This window comes from Lepisma saccharinum, chromosome 6, assembly GCF_977018435.1.
Source record: "Lepisma saccharinum chromosome 6, izLepSacc3.1, whole genome shotgun sequence".
Taxonomy (NCBI): Eukaryota; Metazoa; Arthropoda; class Insecta; order Zygentoma; family Lepismatidae; genus Lepisma; species Lepisma saccharinum.
Window position 1 is genome coordinate 3,958,549 of NC_139234.1, and position 24,907 is coordinate 3,983,455.

Sequence of the window (24,907 nt, forward strand, 5' to 3'; positions counted from 1 at the left end):
CACCGACAACACAACCTATTATTACAAAATTTCATCTACCCAGCTTATGATCAAGAAATTTTTAAAAAATATTTATTATTGTCGGCTAACATAAATTAATTAATGCATGGAGTTTCTAAGAGGAGGAAAATCTGCACAATTGCAAGGCTTCTCTCCACACCATTCTCCCATTAAACCCTTGCACAAGAAAGTGGACCTGGTTGAACTCCTCTGGGTAGTTTGAATATACAAAGATTCAACAAATGCTAACTTTAATTTCAAAATTGGCTCTACAATGTGTTGCAGAACAAGAATATGACACACACACACACCAAATTGCAATTACAAATGTTAAAAAACCAGTAACGATCAACACATCCCATCCCCTTTGTCTGGATATGCATTGTAGTTTATACTGTAATCTTGCACTCGCCAAGCAAAAAGTTTTAATTTGCACAATACCTATATAGCACCATGTACAGTGGGATCCATGAGTATTACCGTGCAAATTGTTTATGACTATTTTAATTAATTTTTGTTACATCCTGTGTGTAAGTGATGGATTTTTATGTATGCTGGTGCAGAAGTTGTCAACAGCTTGTTTTGAGTTTATTTTAATTCTTGAAGCTCTTATTGGGTCAAATAAAGTGCATGAACATGCTGATGGACAATTTGGATGGTAATACTCATGTATCACACTGTACCTAACTGACATTTACTATTGCTCTGAGAAAGAGACTTTATTATATCTTGTTTTAAACATCAGGTATACTCTTGATTAGTTCTAAAAATATGTTAATAAATTTCATCATTTTTAAAATTATCTTGGTGCATTTCTAGTTTATTGCTTTATTACAGCCTTTGGACAACCCCATAGCCCCATCTAAAGGCCAAAAAGTGGGGGATAGAAGCTCTGAGGATGAATTTTTCAGTACATTACAACTTATTATAAAATATAAAATATGTTTAATCCTGCTAACGGAGTGTAATCAATTAAAGATATTTATATGATTTTGGAGAGGGGGCTTCAGCCCTCCGAGCCCCCTGGCAACATGCCTGCTTTTGGATAGGATACATAGATATTACCACACAAATTGCCTGCCATGTTCATTCACTTTACTTCAGTTTTTTAAATTCCAAGCCAGAAATGAAACAAAATGGTAACAAAGCAGACATCTTGAACCATGAAAAACTAAATATGCTGACCAAGGCAGTAATTTATTTTATTAAAAAACATAAACTAACGTTACGTTATATATTACCCTTCTTGTTGTATCTGGTTACTTTTGTACTTGATACAGAGTCTGAAGAAGACCTTGCTAGAAGGTTGAAACGTAACGTTAGTTTATGTTTTTTAATAAAATAAATTACTGCCTTGGTCAGCATATTTAGTTTTTCATAATCATGGAAACAAGGCTTAATGGAGTTATAATCTTGAACCACATCATCATCATAATTCCATTCCTTACAGTTAGTTACAGTTAATGATTATCTGGAAATTATACAAGTGGGACTGTTCTCTCATTTACCAATGACCATAGGCGCAGACTCCATAGGGCTTGGGGGGGCTTCAGACCCCCCCCCCCATTGTTAACGATGTGGGGGCAGAGTCCCACAAATAATTTTTTAAGAGGATCTAATGTATTATTTTGCTTCTCTTGTAAAGTTTACTCTGAATTGTGCGAGATCATTGATATATTAGGGAGATCTGTTTTGCACTCCGTGGTAGCAGCTATTAAATGTAGGGAATATTTTGCTATTATGGTTGACGAAACTTGTGACATATCCATCCGTGAACAATTGACATTTTTGCATTCGAACTGCAAATGAAAATTTTAATATTTTTGAGGAATTCATGGGCTTTTACGAGATTCCAAACACTGAGGCCAAAACTTAAAAAAGGGAGGGAATGAATCATTCATCAATTTATTTCAGTGATCAGAGCCCCCCAATAATTAGACCCTGCTAATGACAATCTATAAACACTAATTTTCATGAAATTCTAGTGAACCCTTACCTGTTTAACCTTTTGGTGCCCAAGCATCTCGAACGAGATACCCAAAAGTAACCCTCGGGGTACCAAGCATCTCGATCGAGACGCTGTGTCAAGGTCGTCATTTTTACGTTACAACTTTTCTATTTTTGGCTAGAATTTCGATTTTATTTATTTATATTGTTCCTAACACATGTATTTAACAGAAATGGTTTTTTGCATTTTTTTTGTCTTCATGAAAATGGAGGGGGAAAGGCTGCATTTTCAAGCTTGAATCAGTGGCGTCCCGACCATTCCTTTTTGGGGTACAACTCAAGTTATATTGGTCATACGACAATGATGCAAATATTTTTCTGTTTCTTACATGCCAGCGATAATTTCTATGTGCATTTTGAACTTTTCATATTCTTTTTTTCGGGGGGCGGGGGGCGAAACCCCATTTATTTAAAAAAAGTATTTTTAGGGGATTTCCCCCTTTCCCCCTCCATATATACGCCGAATGTGCATAAATTATATATCGTCTAAATCTGTGATTCATTCTTCGTACAACGATATATCTTTCATATCTCTAGGGCATTTAGTTTCTGAGCTATAGTCATTTCAAGGTACCGCTGCATTTTGAAGCTTGAATCAGTGGCGTGCCGACCATTCCTTTTGGGGGTACAACTCAAGTTACATTGGTCATATGATAATAATGCAAATATTTTTGTGTTCCTTACATGTCAGCGATCATTTCCATGTCCATGAAGACACTGTCATGTACTTTTTTTTTGGGAGGAGGGTGGGGGAACCAAATTTTTTTTCCGAAATTTTGGAATTTTGAGAGTTAGCCCCCTCCGCCCCCGCCACATATACGCCGAATTTGCAAAAAATTCATATAATCTGATTCTCTGGTTCATTCCGCGTACAACGGTATATCACTCATCTCTCTAGGGCAATTAGCTTCCGATCTACACTCATTTAATTGAAACTCTGCATTTTGCTCAAAATTGGCTCGGTACCCAGAGGCTTACTTGTGAAAAAGGTCTTGGGCGTCAAAAGGTTAAATATGAAAATATGAGGTAAGGTAAAGTTCCCTGTGCTAAAAAGGCACATTTAGAGGATGTGGGGGTAGGACCCCACACATTCTCGATCTTGGATGTGATGTGATCAGCACCATGTTCCGGCCACCTCTACCCAGCAGGGTTGCTCCAGATACTCATTGATTTGAGGCTGGGTGAGCCCCAAAGCCACTTCATGTGGGGACAAGGCTGGAAAATTCCAACTTAGATTACTCATCCCGGGAATAAACTCCCACGTGGCCCTACTGACTAGACTACTGTGACTCTAATATGAAGGTAAGAAAATTCATTCGTTATGCTATTGAAATGTACAGAAAAAAAGTAAGAAACTCTTGGGGTTAAAGGCTGCCAGGGGCATGGTGCTGATCACATCACCCCACCTTCGGCCGTGATCAAGAAAGTGGGGGCCCCTAACTTCACAACCCTATATGCCTTCATGGCATGGTGCAAAGCACAGGGGAAAACTTTACTCTTTTTTTTTTTTTACATTTTTGCAATTTCTCCCACAAATATCTATAATTACACATTTGTTGTTTCCAATTGAAGTTTTAAATTGCTGCCATAAATATGAATTTGTAATGTAGAAGCTAATGAAGTCTCAGATGGGTTTGTAGTAAAAAAAAAAAAAAATCATGCATTTCATACATACAGAATGATATGTGCATGATTTGAATCTGGGGCCTCTTGAAGCTAGGTTATCACTTCTTCACCACTTTATATGCAGTGTGGTGGGGAATTCCCCCTCTGGATACTTGTTCCCCTCTCTGCTTGATAAATTTTATCCCTGTGGGGAAACAAGAAATTATTGGCATTTTAGTTACTTTTCCTACTTCACCATTCAATTGCAACATTTGGTGAACACAGATGTGGCCAGGGTTGAAGACCACCTCCCCTCTTTCCTTTTCTTTGTCCATGGAATTTGGTAGGAAAATGCATGTGAAAGTTACAATTTAGTTGTCACGTGACTCAAACTTGTCACCTCAGAATGTCTCTATTTGTATGAGTGGAACAATAGTACACAATAGTACAATATGGAATTTTAGACTCAAGCAAGATAGCCCTTTACGAAGTAAATTTTTAAAGAACAGTGTGCTTTTTTTAATAATGAGTTAAGATTTCTTTGTGAAGCTAGAATGTTAGTGGAAAAAGTGAGCATTTAGAGATCCAGACTCTGCTATATCAGGAATCTGCGTTTAAAATGAAGGAAATCTGATAAATAGACTGGTGGCAGTGGAGGCTGTGTTGATCAAAGAATCAAATTTGCAAGTGCATCTACACAAGGAGGAGGTAGTAGTAAAGTGCAGAGTTTGTTGCCCATGAAAGATTTAAATGTAAAATTATGTGGCCATGGATGGCTTCATGTATCTAGTGATGAAGTTATATGTATATGTATACATTATCTTTAATTGCCCACCAAAGAAATTTTCAGAATTAAGAAGCTAATAGAACTTGTGTTAAGCTCTTGGGTCCTGAGACGCAAGTTAATGAGTAATTTTTATGATTTCGCAAATGTAACAGTAATTTACAGGGTTCCCACGCAAACTCCAAATCCATTTTCCCTGAGTTTTCCAGAATCCTCATATTTTTTCCAGAGTATTGAATGCACAGTAAATGACTACTATAATTTTACAATGGCCTCCTCCATTTCCCCCTCATAGCATCCTCACCTTCTTTATTACTGTTGTTTTCTGATGCAAATAACAAAACTAGTTCAATAATAAAATAAAATTACACTTCTTTGCATGTAATTAAGAACAAAGATGACCAGTTTTCTAGAACTTTAAACAACTCTGAAACAATTTCTAACATATCTGATATAGAACATTGAAATATTTTCACACTTTTCATAGATGTTTATAAATGGATACAATATCAATTAATCTGTAATGCATACAATAATAGTTAAGACAAACAAATTATTGGAATTTTTAAAACATATAAAAATGAAGTGACAAGTATTAGTACCGATTTAAAAAGGAATAATAAGTTACCGAGACTGAAATATAAAACAAAAAATGTACTTCATGTCTGATACAGCAAATTAAGAAACGTTACTTCTCAGAAGCTTCAAGTTTTTTCAATTATTCTGCAATAGCCTTTGCTTCTTGCATCTTTTGTTGTTTGGCTTGTAAAGCACAGATCTCACTTGCTTTACGTTTCATTTCTTTCCTTTTGTTTTCTTTGTGATCACATTTCTTTATCATCTTCTGCAATGCTTCTTCGTATCTAATACGTGCACCTGTAACACTCTGGATCATATCTTTGCTTACTTCTACATTTGACACTCCTCCTACCACTTTCACTGCATCATAAACTTGCCGAATAGCCACAACAGACTCTTCTTTCAAGTTTTCTATTAAAACCTGCTTATTTACAGAAAACCCACTTTCCATATATGCATTGACATGTGATAAAATCAAAACCAACTTAACAGTGCTCCATAACTCAGAGAAGTCATCCTTGCCCTTCATGACACCTGTAAAAAAAGAATCTAGTGCATCAGTTTTGATTGAAAAGTTACAAAACTTCTCTTTCAATTCCTTTTCACTACTGACATAGTGCAACAATGTCTTAAACTGGCAAATTACTTTATAACCAGTTACAGCCTTCATTCTCTTTCTCCTGAGAAGTTCCTGTATCAGGTCTTCCATGCGCTGAGCACATTGCTTTCGAAACTGCGTCATTTGCTTCGGAACTAAACAACTAGCGGGTCTCACCAACCTGAACTTAAGGGGACTACGTTCCACAATCTTCTCTGTTGTTGGTTGCAAAAAAAATTCTGCAGCTAGTAAAAAACATAAGCTTCTCCTTTTCATTCACCTCTTTAGCTTCCAAAGCAGCTTTGGCACCAATTTCAATATCAATCTTTGTCAAAGGAATCAAGTTGTCAGAATTTCTGACATCAATTTGCATTAATTTAAAACTATTTTTTAAATTGTTCAAGATGTCTTTTTGTAAAAAAAGAAGGAAGAAAAAACTTAAAACTACTCCCTAATAAGGGAAATCAGATGAACACTGGTTAACTTTAGACATCAGATTATCTTTATTATGCGTTTTATATTTCTTGAAATATATTTTACGTCATGTAAAAGATCGAAATCGGTTAATTAAATTTTAAAAAGTGCAAAATTTATGAGGGTATACACTTGGTCACCAGCCCTTGAATCACATTTAAAAACAAGAAACAGACAAACAAATATATATGTTCCTTGCTGAAAGAGAAATGCTACAAGAGCTTGGATTATCCAGACAGGAGCATATTATAATCCCTCAGTTTTGCTACATTGGGAACCATTAATCAATTACAAGATTTTCCCTGAGATTTGTATTTTTTTCAAATTCCCTGAGATTTCCAGGTTTTTCAGGTGTGTGGGAACCCTGAATTTAGCAAAGTAGTATTGGATGCTATTTTTTTATGTGGTAGAAAACTTTTTGATTCTACCTCCCCCCCCCCCCCCAATTATGCCAAACTTTGATTCAGATCCTCAAAAGTTAGGTCCCAGAATAAATTTCTGGCATTTGGTGTCAAAATCTCACTTTAAAAACTGTAGGCAAAGTCCCAATTAGCTGTCCTGATCATAAAGTGAATTTGGCCATTTCTTTGTCAAGATACAAATTTACATTGGTAAATTTTCATCAATTATTAAAAATATGTTTTGTTCAAAGCTTTTTAAAAAAAGTTCAGCAACATAAAACGAAGTGTGGAGTGACCCTATTTACCTTGTAACAGGGGCGGTGCCCCCTTCAGCACCCCCTACGTACAACTGAAAACACTATTATGTCATGTCTTCATATTGAATACCAAATGTTAGGTACTGAAGTAAGATAGCTACTATTGCAACAGGCAAGCACTGAAAGAGATTCCGATTTATACACTTTCTTGTACTGGAGGCAGCCTCTATAAAGATCAGTGTCCGTTTTGAATATTTCTTCTTTTGTTTCTTCAAATGGTCAGTTTGGTTTTCGATAATTGCCTATAGCTTTATGTGAGTTATTCATTTTTCTTCTTCTTTGCATTGTTGATAAACAGTTTATTTTCCGCCTACTTGTTCTTACTTTCCTCGAACTGAAGCAAAAATTTAAGCTGCTTTCAAAGGTATCACCAGGTTGTGCTAGGGAAATTATTTAATGCGAGTTGTAACGTGAAGGGTAGTTTTCTCGTTAATACGTTCTATGTATTTGTTCCACGTAACATGTCTAGTAAACGTACCATTTCAGCTTTTTCAAAAACTGTTAGGAAGAGACACGATGTTCACGAAGAAATTTTACAGTTCGTTGGGATAGTGTGGCAGAAGGGATTTTAACAAACTTTGTGTTTTGTCCTTAAGTGGCAGACAGAAGGTACATATTACTGTACTATGCATTTCGAACCTCCATGGGTTACATTGAAAAGGTTCAAAAATTGTTTTTAAAGGCAAGGATAATTTAATTTTATATTTTACTTCATAGTTCAATAAGACTGCAACATGTATCTGAATGTTTACACTGTATGACCACTTTCTTGGATTATAAGACTTAATACATATCATCATGGACATCCAGGGGGAGGGCAAGGGGGGCACAGCCTCCCTGGAAAATGAATATACATACATATAATTTCATTTCGGTAAGTAATTTATGTTACTCAGAGGCGGCGATTACATATATATTATATCGTAAAAACCCAGGTTCAGAGCTGTAGCAGTATCAGAAATCTACTTTTGAATAGTTAAAACAGGTCTCCGTATTTATTATATAATTATATTTTATCGATGGGACAGTCGACATGCCTATATGTAAAAGCCTCTATAATTATCGACAACAATGCTGTAAAAGCACCTATCTCTATGCACTGCCCTTTAGTGCCTCCACTAGAAGCCTTTGATTACAATACATCAGTGTTAGCACTATACCAGTGGAGACCCCCCCAGGTTACGTCTACATGCCATTTTCCATTGGCACAGTGTTGGTTGATTTGCGCATGGTTTTCCCACAATGAAAAATCTTTTTGATTAGAGTTTTACACAGAATGTTTTTTTTTTTTCTAAATAATAAAGAATTAAATGTAGACATGCAGTCTACAAATTACGTGAAATACCTTACAGCTTTGGGAGACTTTACCTGCTAAAATAAACTATTAAAAATATATCTTGTGACGCTGCAACAATGAAACAAACATTTTAGACAGAATTGTGAAAAGTTAAAATATTGATTTATCCTTTGTCAAGTAATGTACCCCTGGCTCAGTGGCCAACTGAAGTAATTGGTCGACTTTTGATCTTGCCACCGAACTTTCCAGGTTTGAGTCCCAATCTGTGCATGTGTGTTCTGAGATTAGTCAAAAGTAGCAGAAAAGCAATTAAAATAACCTGTAATTGGAGATATTTCAGGCAATGGTAGAATAAACACACAAAATCATCCAATCCACACACTTCACTTTCATCTCTGAAAAATAATTGTCACACCCTTCAAGAATTGGATATCCAATTGTTTGTTATAATTATTGGTTACAATGTATAATATGAGTATTTGTAGCATAATTAACTGCATCAAAGAATTTCCTTCTATGAACTCACTCTCTCTCTCTTTGTCAGCTTTGATTAAATTGTATGTAAATAACAAGTCTACTTCTATGTGTATAATTAATTAAGACTAAAATATAGAATAAAAGACTAACACTTGCACAAATGAACTCCATCCCATGTACACCCAACGGCGAAAGAAACAGTAGGTGAATTATCCACCACCATTTTAATCCAGTCTGTATTACACATTGTGATGACAATGAATTGAAATAAGACTTAAATAAGCAGAGAACAATGCCTGCTTCAAACCAACATTCCTTAAAACAACACAGGATGTAGAAAAAACAGTAATTAAAATAGCGGTGGACAATTTGCATACCATTCCATTATCTTTGCCATTGACTGTACTTACCCAAGTCAGCATAAATACTGGACCCCCATGCTGATATTGAATTTTCAAAATGAAAATCAATTGAAATAACATTTGGACATTGACAGTGACATATGCGGTGGAAGTCTTCGAACTGCTGCAAAATGCATGACATTGTTCAGTGTAGAATTGCACCCAAAAATGCGAATGTTGCCTCTGCAGAACTGCATTACAACTTTTAGCTATTCAGAAGAAGAAAAAACTTACAAAATTGACCATTTCTTTTGCCATTACTAGATTATACAAATTGTTCATCACAATAATTGTTTAGTGCTGGGTTCGAATCCCGGCATGGGTGTTCTTTGGGAGTGTTTCTTCATGAATTTCATAATATCACTTATTGTCATCTTTGCGATTAACTTAAAGTGGCAGCAAATACAAGTAAAATAAACAAAATCAATCAATCGACTATAACTATTACTTTGATATCTTTGCATGGATTGCAAAAAATTGCAAGAGAAATTATGACTGTATCAATAAATGTTTTAGCATGACTATCCTACACTAATTGAATTGCAAATATACTTTTTCACAAAATACAGTGTACACCCTATCATTCAGTTGAAAATCCACGCATTTGCCTCCTCATCAATTCTTGTGTGCAAGTGTAAAAAGGTATTTTACCTTGACCTATAATATTAATCAGTATAATTGGCAATTCATGACCTTAAAAAACGTACATGAAAATCTAAACATTATCACTAGGTTAATTACGCAAGATGGGTTTAAGAAACATACCCTCTAAGTTTTTTGAAGATGACAAAAAAACACTTCCTTCTCACGTTTTTATTCTCTTCTCATCAACCTTTTACAACCTGCCTGTTACATGACATAATTCGAAAATGTCCTCCTCACGCACTTTTTTACTTTTTGTTTCACTTCTCAGAACAGCTATTTTAACTGCTGTAGAGAAAATTACCAGCAGTGTAAACAAAGAAACATCTTGCTGATTCGTGAATGTGCAAGCAAGTACTTGCGTAGCATGTAGTTGTCAACTACTGAACATACGTCACTTTTCCTTTTTAAAAAAAGGCATACATTGTTCACTATTTTTTTCTGCCGAGTCACTGGTCAGCAAAGAAAAGACAACACAAAGCGCCAATCCGATAGTCCTGTGTTCCGTGTGGAAAAATCAATGCTTCCGAAAACCGAAAAATCCACAGAGACGGAAAGCACGTCCCTGTAGAATTACAAACCGCAACCGTTAGCTCTTCGTCTTGGGTTTCGTGTCGTTTTTCCTATTCTGTTCCGTATTCTGAAACTTTGTCACTATCTTACGCGTGTGTCCACTGGGATCGAAATGGTTCGTGTGTTCACTCACTTCTTTCTTTGTTCTGTTTTTCCCACTGTGTCCTGAGTGTACGTGCTTGTCGATTTCGTAATTGTAGTGCTCATACTCGTCAAAGTGGCTTTCTGACATCTTGCACTCGCTAATAAGGTGGTGCACTTCACAATTTAAAAGATACTTCTCGAGCTTGACACCAAACGTTCTTCTCTGGCTGGAACAACGATTGTAAATAACTTCCACAGGTTGCAGCGCAATATCTAATAATACCGTTACAACGACTGGGCATGCGCACAACGGGGAACTTTCACTTTCACGCAAGTGAGGTGGAGGGTAAAGTGCCTTGTTGCCAAGCGCTCTGTGTACAGTCGACCCAGTGTTGACAACTAAGTATATTTAATCCCAGATTGATTCGGACTTTAAAGGGGGTAAAGAGAATAGAGGAAATTGGACGGCATCTCATGGGTTTTTAACGATTTGTTGTTCGTTTTCATTTTAATTGTATATGATGAGGATGGACGATCACAGCATGGTTTCACGTTAATTGACATTTTATTGCTAGTTCACCAGTGGCGTAAGTAACTAAAGACTTCGTCACATCTACGATCAAGCAACGCTCACACTAGCGGCCGATCAAGGTACTATCATCGTCAGTCCGGTGTTGGTTTCTTGACAGAGTACACCGATTTTTCGGTATAGAGAGCCTGCCGATTGTACTAACTTCAATGTTTAAGATATTTTCAACGACGGAATTAGCTGTTACAGCGCTGGCGTTCGAAGAAAAAGAATTTCGAAAGCGGAGATTGATTGATTTGGTTGATATTACTTCGCTTTTCTGCCAGATTTGGCTAATCGCGAAGATGAGGATGAGTAGTGACATGATGAAATTGATGAAGGGACATTACAAAGAACATCCATGCCTAGGTCGGGATTCGAACCCGGGACACCTGGTGTCGTAGCGCGCTTTGCTACCACTCGGCCACGGAGGTCGGCTATTATAAATATAATACTGTTTACTGATGTACTTTTGGTTTGAAAGCGGCAAAGGTTTATTTGCAGCTACAATGTGTAAAACTGCAAATGTCAACAGTGGTCAACACTACTTTGTCAGTCTAGGTTTGGCACGAAAATTTTCTGGCTCATTGTTTCATATCGACATGGAAACTTACTTTAAATCCTGAAAAATGTACTACTCTCACCATCTCTCTCAAAAAAAAAACTGTTAAAGTCATCTTACTCCATCTTTGGCAATAACATCAAAGCAGTATCCTCTCATAAAGACCTAGGCATTGTTTTCGACCAAAAGCTCACATTTGAAGAACATATTACAGGCACGACAAAAAAGGCTATGCGTCTCTTAGGTTTACTCTACCGTTTCACCGAAATTAGTGACATCTCAGCCCTCACCTTGTACTATAAATCATTCATCTCCCCAATAATAGAATACTGCTCTCCCGTCTGGTCCATGGCATGTCCCACTCAGCTCTCCAGAATTGATTCTGTTCTTAACTTTTTCCTGGCTATAGTTCGTTACAGGATTCCCTCATTACGCAACTTTCCAACACCACATCTCCTGGCCTTTCTAAACCTACAGACTCCCTATCAGCGCCGTTTACTGAACGATTTTAGGTATCTTTACAAAATTGTCAATGGCAAAATCCGTTGCAACACGCTCCTCCAGGAATTCCACTTTCGAGTGCCTATGCGCTCAACACGCAACACAAATCTATTTTACACAAAAAAGCCAAGACTGGAAATTCAAAAAAGATCGCTCTTCCACAGACTTCCCACTCAATATAACGACCTCCCATCAAGTGCTGATGTATTTTCCACAGAATATGCCTTTCGGTCAACCATCAGAAGATATGTTGCTAAATAATATTTAATTGTGCTATCTTGACTTATTTATATTAATATTTTGTCTTATTTTGCTATTTTTATTTTTGTTCTTTTTTGTTATTTTCATTGTTACTGATTTCAGTGTAAAATGGCTACGTGCTGTATCTGAAATTTTCTCAATAAATAAATAAATAAATAAAAATTGTTGTTCATTTCTTTTATTCGAAAGTTTCCGACACGACACGTGGCAAATATACTTCAGGTTGTAAGCCTAGTTTCAAGGACCTAGTTGTTCCGCACATCGTGTGAAGAGTTCCCTCCCTGGACTTTAAAAATTAGGGAACAACTTTGTATAATTTTCCGTAAACGAAGAACAAGTTCGTTGTTAATTTGTTATTACAAATATTACGGCATATATTCTGTAATCTACGAGAAATTGTTAATTGTATAAGAATGTCAAACTAAAATTTACCTAATCATGTTCAAGATATCTTATCTTGCAATAATCTTCCGTCTGTCAGACAGATTGTTCTGCAAATGACACTAACAAAGTAAACGGATTGAGAGAATTCTGTTTTATTTTCCACGCAGCCCTCTTTTTCTTCCTCGATAAAAATGTAAGCTACACTGTGAAAAACGTGCATCAGGGCATTTATAAACATGCATAAATTCAATGGGATTGGGTTTATTAAAAGTTGTAATTTTTCAAGTCTACGTGGAAAAATTCAAACGGAATTCGCGCATAATTCCCGAAGCCAATATTTCACGCTGAATTCCCGGTGAGTAGACATCTGATTCAGTATCATAGATCCCTACTGAAAGTGTATTGATACTTGATGTAGTGCGTATTTCATGTTTTCTTTATTTCCAACATTGCGTCCCTTACATTCCATCCTGCACCCCGAGACGATTAATCCTGGCACCGCCACTGTTATCCGTAATATCGGATGTCAGAACTCCACTGTGTGCGTCCATGCGCATACGTCCAAAAACAGTCTTACTTGACTTATGTAACCGTTGAACGTAATAAGTGCTGTCACACCAGACATGTGAGGAATTCATTGTCGCCACATCCCGTTTCATCACAACCTGCATATGTAGAAAAATTAACATGACACCTTGTGAAATGTGTTACGCCCCTGTTAAAAGCTTAAGATTTATACATTCGAAAATAAATTTTTAAAATACGAACTTGTTATTCAGGAAATTAAGTGTACAAAAGAAACGATGTTCAACTATTATGTAACGACTAACCTGCATGCAACTCACTAATGGTTGCAAATCGTAAATTAAATTTCTCTTTTATGAAAGAAGACAAAAGAAGGCAGTAAAAGAAGCAATAGGTCTTAGGAGTCTGTGGTTACAGATGTGATTGTGTAAGTGATTTGTTGCAAAGATAATTTTGTGTTCTAAGTTAGAATTTGAGACTTTATAGTTTACTGTTTGAATATTAGTGTCGTTCTAAATATATGTGCGACAATGTGAACATTAATTCATGAAAAAATCTGAAGGCCGTAAAGCCAAATTTCCTGGTACAAAACCAGCTGAATCCAACATGGACACTGACATTAGTGCCATGGAACTTTCCAGCAACGTGGAAATCATAACTTCTGTAGAAGAAGTTAATAAGTTGAATTCTCAGTGTAATAATATAGATTACACCCAACAAATTAGTAAATCAAGTTCCAAAAAAGTTTATGAGCAACAGGTATTGAAGTACAGAAGTAATCATTTAGGTCCGTATGAAATATTTGTGAAATCTAAACATCAGGATGCCTCAGGTGGAAATGGCAAAGGAAACATTGGTCAACTTCACATTTTAAAATTAGGCCAAATAGTCAGCAAAGAAAATATTAGAGGTTTGAAAGAGATAGATAGCCTTGGGAAAAATCTAGCTAGACTTACATTTACGACATCTAATTATGCAAATGATTTCCTTTCGAATCCATTACTGTTACAGAATAATTGGGAAGGTTTTGTTCCATCACACCGAGTACGAAGAATGGGAATTATGAAAGATGTACATCAGTCAATAAGTGAAGATGAAATTTTGCAAAATATAAATACATCAACAGCCAAAGTAATAAAGGTAAAACGCATTGTGAAGTATAAGTACGAGGAGGGTACTCGCGTTGCTGTTCCAACTCGAACGGTAATTGTAACATTCGACTCGCAATCCTTACCACAATATGTCACACTGTTTTACAAAAAGTTTGATATTGATAGGTACATTCCCTTGATTAAACAGTGCACTAATTGTTTTTATTATGGGCACTTCAGGGCTAATTGCAAAAGTAAATTAAAATGCAAACGCTGTGGTGAGAATCACGAATCGTCCTCTTGCACAAATAAGATCAAGTGTTTCCATTGTAATCAGGAGCACACTGCAATTGACAAAAACTGTCCTGAAAAACAACGCCAAAAGGAAATAATCAAAATTATGACAGTTCAGAATGTTACGTTTAACGAAGCTATGAAGAAAGTCCCAAAAATTAATTATATGTATGGATATGAACAGATATCTACTGGCCATGTTCAGGAAATAGTAAAGACAGTAATGCCATTTACATATGCTTCGATATCTAACAATTCGAGTAGCACCTCATATCATAATAATATAATACAAGATCAATACAGTGTATCTAATAAAAGGCCATTGTACAGTTCAAAGAAAACTGGAAAATATTTGGAAGAGACTGAGTCTTCTCAAGGAAAACGCCAGAAATCTTCTCAAACATTGAAACCATTTGGACAAAATGAATATAAAAAGAGAATGGCAAGCCCTGATTATTCTTTGTCAGGATCTCGAAAAGACAATGCTCCGGATTTGTCGACAACATGCCAACAAAATAATTTATTTGTTCTTGCAGAGGCGGCTCAAGCTATCCAGCCAAATCGGGCACAAGAACAAAATTCTACAAAATTCCTAAATAATTTTTCATTATTTATAGAACAATTATGTAGCCTAGCAGGGACTTCGACATTGAACGTTAACCAGGACTGGACTTGCATTGCTACAAGTATTTTGCAATACTTATTTCAACAACCAGCATGCCAGACAAAGTCTTGAAAATATTACAATGGAATATACGAAGTTTAATTCCTAATAGACATAATTTACAACATATTTTATCTTATTTTTCTGCAGATGTCCTTCTTATACAAGAAACGTGGTTGAAAACTGACTCAACATTGAAGTTTAAAGGTTACAATTGGATAAGAGATGATCGTTTAGATGGATACGGTGGTTCAGCTATAGGTGTTAAAAGAAATATACAGTATGACATTATTTTGTTTCAAAATATAAACAGTCAAATTCAGATTACAGGTGTTCGGATTGCTGATACGTCTTATGTATCAATTTACTGCCCTCCCACAGTGAACCTCCCTGTTACAGTGTGGCAGAATATTGTTGGGCAGCTTCCACCAAACACTTCATTTGTGCTGGCAGGGGACATTAATGCACACCACCCTATGTGGGGCTGTTCTCTAACTGATCGATCAGGTAAAGATTTGTATAATTACTTGCAAGATTCCTCAGCTGTATTACTCAACGACGGAACACCTACAATAATCTCAAGACCTAATGAACAGCCGAGTGCTCCAGACATAACTATTACCTCAAATGATATAGCTTCAAAAATCCATTGGAGTGTATTAGAGAAGTGTTACAACAGTAATCACATGCCAATTATGATAACCTTTCAACATAATAAAAATATAACGTGGTTTACTATGCGCTCTGAACAAAACAATAGTCAATATATATCAAGAAGGGTTGAATGGCAGAAATTCTCCGAAAATGTAAACAATGCAATAAAGAATGAATTGTTGAAACAAGAAGTATCGTATGACACATTGGTGTCTCTCATTCGACAAGAACAAATAAATGCAACAGTATCTAATTTTGGATCTAGAAGAAAACTGACTCCGTGGTGGACAACGGATTGCCAGAAATGGGTAAACGAACGACAAAAAGCATACATAAATTATAAGGAGAATCCTACCATCAATCATTTTATTAGATATAAAGAAATTGCAGCAAAAACTCAGAGGTTCCTAAAGAAATCAAAATCATACTTTTGGAAGTAATTTTGCTCTACATTAACTAAAGATCCTTCTATTTCAGTGACTTGGAAAATAATAAGAAGTATGTCCAATAATAATACTTGTCATTATTTTGGAGGAGATATCAATTCAGCCTGGATAAAAGAATTTCACCGCAAGTTGACACCAGATACGGTTGAAACTAATCTTTGTCTATTGTTAAACTCTATGAAATATCCAGAAACATCCACGTTAGAATCGCTATTCACTATGGATGAATTAGAATCTGTTGTTCATAAACGAAAGAAAACGTCTCCGGGTTTAGATGGTATTACATACGAATGTATTCAACACTGGCCTTTGAATGGATATGAAATTTTACTAAATACATACAATTCAATATGGAATAGTGGAGAAATTCCATCACAGTGGAAAGAAGTGGTGATAATACCCATATTAAAACCAGGTAAACAATCAGGAATACATACGAACTATAGACCAATTGCAATGTCATCATGCCTTGCTAAATTATATGAACATTTAATACTGAACAGACTCACATGGTGGGTCGAATATAATCAGAAATTACCGAAACATCAGATGGGATTTAGGAAAGGAACTGGAACAGTAGATGTATTAGCGACACTAATTTTAGATATATGGCTATCTTTCATACTGCGGGAATTTTGTATCGTAGTTTTTCTCGATCTAAGTAGCGCCTATGATTCTGTCCTTCCAAATATACTGTTACAAAAATTGGAGAAAATGAACGTTCCACGTAATTTTATAAAAAGTATTCTTGGATTATTATTGGCACGTAAGTTGTACATTCGATATGGAGGACAGTTATCCACCGCACGTTATACACATAAAGGTCTACCACAAGGCGCAGTTCTGAGTCCTATGCTATTTAATATGTACACGGCAGATTTAGGCTCAAAAATTCTTCAACACACTCGTCTATTACAATATGCAGATGATATTGTTATATACACTAGTAGTAAAAATATTCAAGAAGGGGCTCAAAAAATTCAAAAATCTCTGGATGAATTATCATCATGGTGTGATATCAATGGAATTGAAGTAAATCCAGATAAGTCTTCGGTGGTAGTTTTTAATAAGAAGAGATCTCATTCATGCATATCAATAAATATAAACGGAAAAACTATTAGTCAACAAAGAAGTTATAAATTTTTGGGACTTATATTAGATGAAAAACTTAAATGGAAGTCACAAGTAGAACTGTAAGGGATCTCAAGTGTTTAACATAATAAAAATGTTGACAGTTAAGAAAAAGTGGGGTGCTGATCCTAAATTATTACATCAGATCCATAAACAGATGCTAAACTCAAGACTAGAGTATGGTTCCTTTATGTACAATGATAATTTAAGTTGGGCTTTTAACACGCTATCTTCTATCCAATATAGCAGTTTATCCAGGATTTATGGCCTTTGGAAAGGAACTCCAAAACAAGCAACTTTCGTAGAAGTGGGAGATCCACCATACAAACTTAGAGTTAAATATCTTGCGAGCAAATTTTTAATTAAGAAAATTGCCAACACGACATCTCCGATCATACCAAAACTTCAATTGTTAGACTCTTTGATGCTCAACAGACGTACAGCAAAATATAAATCCAGATTACCTATACTATATTATGCTTATAAGGACATTAATAAATTTCAAGCTAATATTATTCGTTTACCTAATGCACCATGCTACATGACAGACTACTTTAATATGATATCTCCCATGAGGATTCATTTTCCTGCCTACCCAAGTAGAGTTTTCAGGAAGACAATGCCTACAATTTCAAATAATATATATCAAGACTACATACATTCAAAATTACAATGTGAATATCACATATATACAGATGCTTCAAAATCAACGTCTGGAAAAACAGGAGCAGCATTTTACTGTGATAATTCTACAGAATTCAAAATTTTTCCTTTGCCATCGTATCTGTCAATATACACTGCAGAAGCTTTTGCAATACGACAGGCATTGCTTTATGTACAAAAGAAGAAGTTAAATTCAGTTCTAATTGCAACCGATTCAGCCTCTGTGCTAAATTCTTTACAGTTTGCATCATGGTCATGTCATACGGAATGGTACATTGTTAACATAAGAATACTCACACTGAAATTAACGAGATTGGGGTATGATATCAACTTTATTTGGACACCTGGACATTCTTTAATAGAAGGGAATAATATAGCAGATACTTTGGAAAAATATGCAGCGAATCAAACAATCCAACGGCCGCTTTCAATAAAGATTCCGTCCGTAGTTTTGGAATCACACACTAGAAAAATACTATTTACTGACTGGCAAAACTTGTGGACAAATACTGGCACTCAATGCGGTAAGGCCTACTATTCTATACAAGAAAGAATTCCAAAGGAATATTGGTTCAAACAGATTCAACTCTCCCGGAGTTCCCTCACAACTACGTATAATGCGCTGCAGGTTAAATCACACTATCGCCGCAGCTCATCTGTACAAGAAGAATTTAGTGACTTCACCAGTTTGTTTGTGCAATGAATATACTGCAACTCCAAACCACATTATATTTCAATGCAAACTTTATGAAACTTACAGAGAACCATTTTTACAGGAATTGTACAGGAGTGGACATCAAGCGCCACTGACACTGCCTTGTTTACTGACTTCACCTTCATCCTCGGTAATCTATATTCTTACAAAATATCTTAATAAGTCTAATATAATTCTGTAAAAGTGTAATGAAATTTGGAAACTATTTATTATGAAAGGAATAATTGTGAGTAAATATTATGTGCATACATGTATATAATACCAATTGATAAATTGTTAACTGGTTCATGGATTTTGTCCACAACCAATAAATATTTTATATAAAAAAAAAAGACAAAAGAAAGGAATGTACATAATCTCGACTTTTAAACATTGAAATATTCAGTGATTGTACTATTCATAGGCGCCGACTCCATGAGGCTTGGGGGGGGGGGGGGGGGGCTCGAGTTCCCCAATGTTAATGATGTGGGGGCAGAGCCCCTCAAATAATTTTGCTTAAGAGGATCTAATGTATTATTTTGTTTCTCTTGTAAAGTTTACTCTGAATTGTGCAACATGAACTTAACTTTAAATACACATTTGAAATGTTCTAGACCATCAAATTTGGGGGGCTGAGACCGCTAAACCATCAACTTGGGGGGGGGGGGGCTATGAACGGAGACAGCAAAACACATGACTTATTATAAGTATATAATTATGAGTATTGTTAACATTTTTACTAAAAAGAGTTTCAAAATAACGAGGTGATATGACAATTATACCAGTATGTTGTTTAGTGAATTCTGAACAATTTGAGGTCGTAAACACGACTTTCAGGCAATATTGATGTGTAGGATATTTAGTTATCCTCGAAATCTCTTCCTCTAGTCCAAAGAATAAGGGAAAAATAATTCTAAAGTCAACACTGGCTTGCAGTAAAGTATACGCAAGGAAAGCTTATAAAAGTCTGTATTGCGAAAGCGGGAACGGCTATGATCAAAGGCATTATTGCTAAAGCTTGGCATGCTATGTGCTTATTTATTATTTCAAAATTTAATTTAAAAAGTAAAATATTGTAGCAAGAACAAAAAAAGTCAAACTATTTGCCTGCGATATGTGTTAGCATTTATGTAAATAATTAAATAAAACTGTTAAATATTGTAAATATTCGTTATTTTTATGGGTATGTCAACACTAAGGTTCTCTGCACCCGTCACATGTCCTTTGTTTACAAGTCTGTTGCGGACATTAAACACACACCCATGCCGTCGCCGGGACTCGAACCCGAGACCTCCGGATCAAAGTGAGTTGAGCCGACCACTCAACACGCTCGGCTACCGAGGCCGGCATGAAACTGTTATGTTGGCCTCTTAATGTAAATACATAGCCTACTTTTAAATAAAAATGTTAATTGTTATCTAAAAAACAAATGAGCAGACACGTTTTTCATGTTACATTTCATTTGCATGAGGAGTATAATAGCTGCTTAAAAACTTCTATAGGAAGACGTAATTTTTATTTTTAAAAAAGGGAGGGAGTGAGTCATTCATTCATTTATTTCAGTGATCATAGCCCCCCCCCCCCCAATAATTTTGACAAGTCGGCGCCCCTGGTACTATTACGTTTGAATAATTTCAGTTAATGTGCCATCTTATCCACGGCTCTCGTTCTTCCTGGTCAGCCAGGAGGTGCACGGCTAATCTTTGAGGGAAACCTTTCCCCGGATTCATCCCAGGAATGCTGAGTTTAGTTACTAACTCTAAAGCTCTTCCAATTTGGAATTTTTCCTGGCTTAACTACGAGGGCCATTTCATAAACAATGCACACTATTTACATGTTTATTGCATGCTAGGCAGCATCTCCTTGCAATCCTTCAGTGTAGTCCCCTTGCTTCTCAATAACCGTGCTCCAACGTCTCGGAAGATTTGCTGTGCCAGTTAGGTTACCATTGTTGTTCAGTCCGCCGGTGAGACTCGGGTACCGCTGCTGAAAACTCTTCCACGGAGGAGACGTCCACGCATGGGCTCTTTCAACTCGGGGAATAAGTCAAAGTTTGGTGGACAAGCGAGCCAATACTTCCTACTCACAATTGCTCGGCAAATCAGTCGCAACCTTCCTCAGCAAATCGAGTGGCCCATCCCGAAACAAGCTAGATTGTACATTTTTCTGCGTAATTTTTTGGATCCAGGCACAATAAAATGCTGCTGTGGTGAGACTCTATCAGTCATGATGATTTCTTGGTGATCATTTGCTTCACCTTTGCTTGTGTTTGTCGATCTTTTTTTGGTCGTGGGGATGATGGGGCTTCTCCACTCGTTTGACTGCGACTTCAACTATGGTTTAAAGTCTACCGCCCACTGTGTGCTCACCACAAACTTCGCGCAAGCACTGTGAATTTCTGTCGGGTTTATGCCATGTCAACTTTCAATTTTAATGCACGATCTTTGGTCTTCGACCGTCACAATACCTCAGGCGCCTGCAAACGCCACTCATAACTGGCGGTGACCAGTGATGTGCGTCTACGCGTAAACAACGATAGTCTACATTCTACACGTAGACTATTTTATACACGTAGATTACGTAATTTGTGTACACAACATGGCGAAAGGTGATTACTTAGCAAAGGGCGCCGTGGAATTAGACGAAAATTATACTGCGTATCAGTAGCTGATGTGTGAGGAGAACTTTTCATACTCTTTCTTCCAAATTCGAACAATTTCTCACCTAGGAAGAAACCTAACATAGGAAATATTCTAGTATTTTATGGGGAAAAAGACCACTTGTGCCTCACGACTGCCATCTGTTGTTGTTTTTTGCATACTATTTATCTTCTTCCATAGTTGGTAATAGAAGAGAAGTTCTGAATAGGATTCTTTTCATTTCGTTAGGAACCAATATAGTTGAAAATGTCACTTTCCTTTCATGAAAGCCTTGAAAATTAATTTTAGTGCACTTTAGATTGTCTACGTAGTCTATGTAAACTACAAGCCTATGTAATCTACGCGTAGATTACGTGTAGACAACGCATGTAGACGTAAACTTATTGTCTACGGCACATCACTGGCGGTGACTAGGGAAGTGATGAACACACGTGCTGTGTTTCCAGGCGCTTTCAACTGAAACTGGCGAAACATTTACTCTGATTGAATAATCTACTCCGTAGTGTTGCCACTTTGTGCAATATTTATGAAATGACCCTCGTACTCCTTCTCAGATTTACTCTTGAGTTTTTACACCGACCTCTGTATCCAAGTATTTTCGACAATAAACTGTTTGAAATGATATCACCGAGTTACAGTTTCCATGATCCTGAGATGGTTTCAGGGTAGGTCTAGAAAGAGTTTGTGTTACCGGCATGGACGTCCGCAGGATTTTTTCCAGGGAGGGACAAGGATGGTATATTTTTTCAGGGGGGGGGGCAACATGGCATATTTTCCCCAATAATAGTGTTCATCCCTCATAAAACATTGCTTAAATTTGAATTTATCATGTTCGTGCAATAATTAACACACATTATTGTGGCTGAAATTAAATTATATGTGTGAAATATGTAAATTTTTGTTGACTTTCGTTTTCCAGGGGGGGGCACGGCCCCCCTTGCCCCCCCCTTCCGGACGCCCATGGTTACCGGCAATAGGAGGGCTACATGCAAACGAACTGTTCATAGTTGCATCATCGGTTGGTATTTCGGTGAAGACAACAGATCACGTATGCAAAAATGGATCTGCATAATCAAAGTATGCATTGTAATCGAGGGGTCCCGGGTTCGATACTCGGTGGAGGCACATAGTGGCTCGGAATTCTACTTTAAACTGTAGGTCCGGTCCCTTCTAGCTTAATTGTGCATAAAGTGGACTAAAACAAACTTCAAAGGCATAATGAAAATTCTTTCAAAGTTTCGTGACACTCTACCTGACATCTGATGCACTGGCGTACCCATGATTTTTTCGGAGGGGGCTGGAATATTAAAGGTGGATATTATATAGGTACGTTAGGAAGATGGGGTTGGGTACACTATAAAATATTTCAGAATTACAAATTTTAAAATTCGTCTTAAAGGCTTCGTTTTCGTCAAAGACAAGAAATATAATCGAGGATTATTTTAAGGCGCACTTTCAGTAACCACTTTGGTTTTCCCCCAGATCTTTACTGCTTTCTTTTGAAAATTTTGATTTTCTCAAAATTTCTGGAGGGGCTGCAGCCCTATCATACCCCGCTCCCTCTGCGTACGCCAGTGATCTGTTGCATTCCTTCAGACGCCTTGAGAATAATTTATACCGTCGAAAAAAGTGCACATGGGCTTACAGAGGTCTTACGGGTTTTGCATACCCGAGTTTATGCGGTTTTTCCTGCCATCAGAGCAATTTACGTCGGTCCGCACTTTCTGTATCGTCATTTGCAATATTTTTTAATATTTAATACATCTACAAGTGGGTGCTTTCACGTGAATTTCTTGTTAGAACAAAACTTATCATAACTCACCATATTCATGCTAAATTCGACCCCACTTTGCCGCAAATACGCGTATGTTACAGTTTACAGGAGCCTTGTTGTTTACGTGACATGAATTTTTCCACCACTTTGTCCAGGTCAAGAATACGGCAAGTTTCATGTTCGATACTCAACACACCTAAAGCACTTAATCTTGATTTTGCAATTTTATTTCTCAAAAATGTTTTGATTATCTAGTGTTTAGAAAACTACCCTTCAACTGTCGTCGAATTTAGAGTTACTGCGCTGCACAAATCAGGTAAAACTAGCTACATAGCTATTATCCTAGTATTTGCTTTATTTACACCACTTTTACCACTTTAGGTGATAAATCCGATTTGTACTTCATTGCAATTTGCAACTTTTGTGGCTCTTTGTCGCAGTTGTTCCATGGAGTGGGATGCAGACGAATAGAATAGTAATAATATTCGCACTAGAAGATCCGTTAGGCGTTTCATTCTTCGCAAACTGTCCCATTACTTGAAAAGTTCATCTGAGATGACTTATTTATCATTGCTGGGAGAAGGCCTCTGTCTGTAATATTTGATATGTTGATATTTTAACGACTCTCATCCTAAACTTGACTAACTCTTATGTATATTGGATTGATTGATTTGGTTTATTTTACTTCGCTTTTCTGCCACTTTTGGCTAATCGCGAAGTTGAGAATGATATGACGAAATTGATGATGGAGACACTCACAAATATCCATGCCCAGGCTGGGATTCGAACCCGGGACCGCTGGCATTTCATCGCTATGCGCTAACCAGTCTACCACGGAGGCCTGCCTATGTATATTGGAGGATCTAGCGAGGGGCACGTGCGCCCCCACCTAAAGCGATGATTAGTTTATATCCCAATCTAACAATCGCTCACTCATCTCGTCTCGATTAGCCAAATGTGACAGAAAAGTGACGTAACATAATAAAAATCCCAATTCAAATCTGCAATTCACTTCTATCTAATTCAGTGATAGGTTTAACGCAAGGGTTGGCAACTCTGTCCGTGTAAACTTGTAGGTTTCAAGGACAGCTAGCCCCTCGAATCTTCCATTTTCCATTTCTGTGTAATTTATGTTATACACGTGCCTCTTCTGGCTCTGGTTTTCAGTTATCGAACAGCCTGCTCGGCAGGAAACACCTGGAAATTGTTGATTTAAGTACTTTGTATTTTCTTACGGTACATCGTTTTTCTGCCTGTTAGATCAATCGCTACGATGAGGATAAATGACGATCGGATGACATTGATGACGGGACACTTGCAAAGGAATCCCCAAGCCGGCACTCGAACCAGAAACTCGTGGTAGCCAGATCGTGAGTCCTTCGCTCAAAATGTCCGGTCACCTATACCTGCTAAACAGCTTTGTTTAGGAATTAAAAGATAGGCGTCTCGAAAACTTGTCGATCGGGTCCCTCCCTTTCGAAACTAGCAACCACTGGCGCAGGAGAGGGGTAAATTGTTTGATCCGTATGTAAAAAAAAAAAAAAAAAAAAAAAAAAATGACAGATGCAAGATGCTGCCCAACAAGAATCTAGTTTCTAGTGCCCAATTGCAAAATGATTCTTATCTACATTATCCCCTTATCCAAAAACCAAAACCTCCCAAGAACCTATTATATTACACTGTGGCACTGAATTACCTTAGTTGATCTGTTCTCTTGGAAAACTTTAAAATGAAGCAAAAACTGGTTAACTGTTTATTTTATTCTTCGTTATAAAAATGTGTCTCCTAACATCTTT

General features: G+C 36.8%; 2 protein-coding genes across 11 annotated transcripts in view; both read right to left on the reverse strand.

Annotated features, from left to right (window-relative positions):
• Nucleotides 1–24,907, reverse strand: part of LOC145988513 (scoloptoxin SSD14-like) — a 176,014-nt gene that overhangs the window by 31,173 nt on the left and 119,934 nt on the right. The window lies entirely within an intron of this gene.
• LOC145988515 (uncharacterized) lies at nt 9,739–10,517 on the reverse strand. Its single transcript, XM_083123402.1, has one exon. It carries the CDS (start codon nt 10,385–10,387, stop codon nt 10,172–10,174), a length of 216 nt encoding a protein of 71 aa, XP_082979528.1. The 5' UTR covers nt 10,388–10,517; the 3' UTR covers nt 9,739–10,171.

Coding starts and splice junctions, on each gene's coding strand:
- LOC145988515 (XM_083123402.1), bottom strand. CDS start 10,387: ATGTCAGAAAGCCACTTTGACGAGTATGAGCACTACAATTACGAAATC.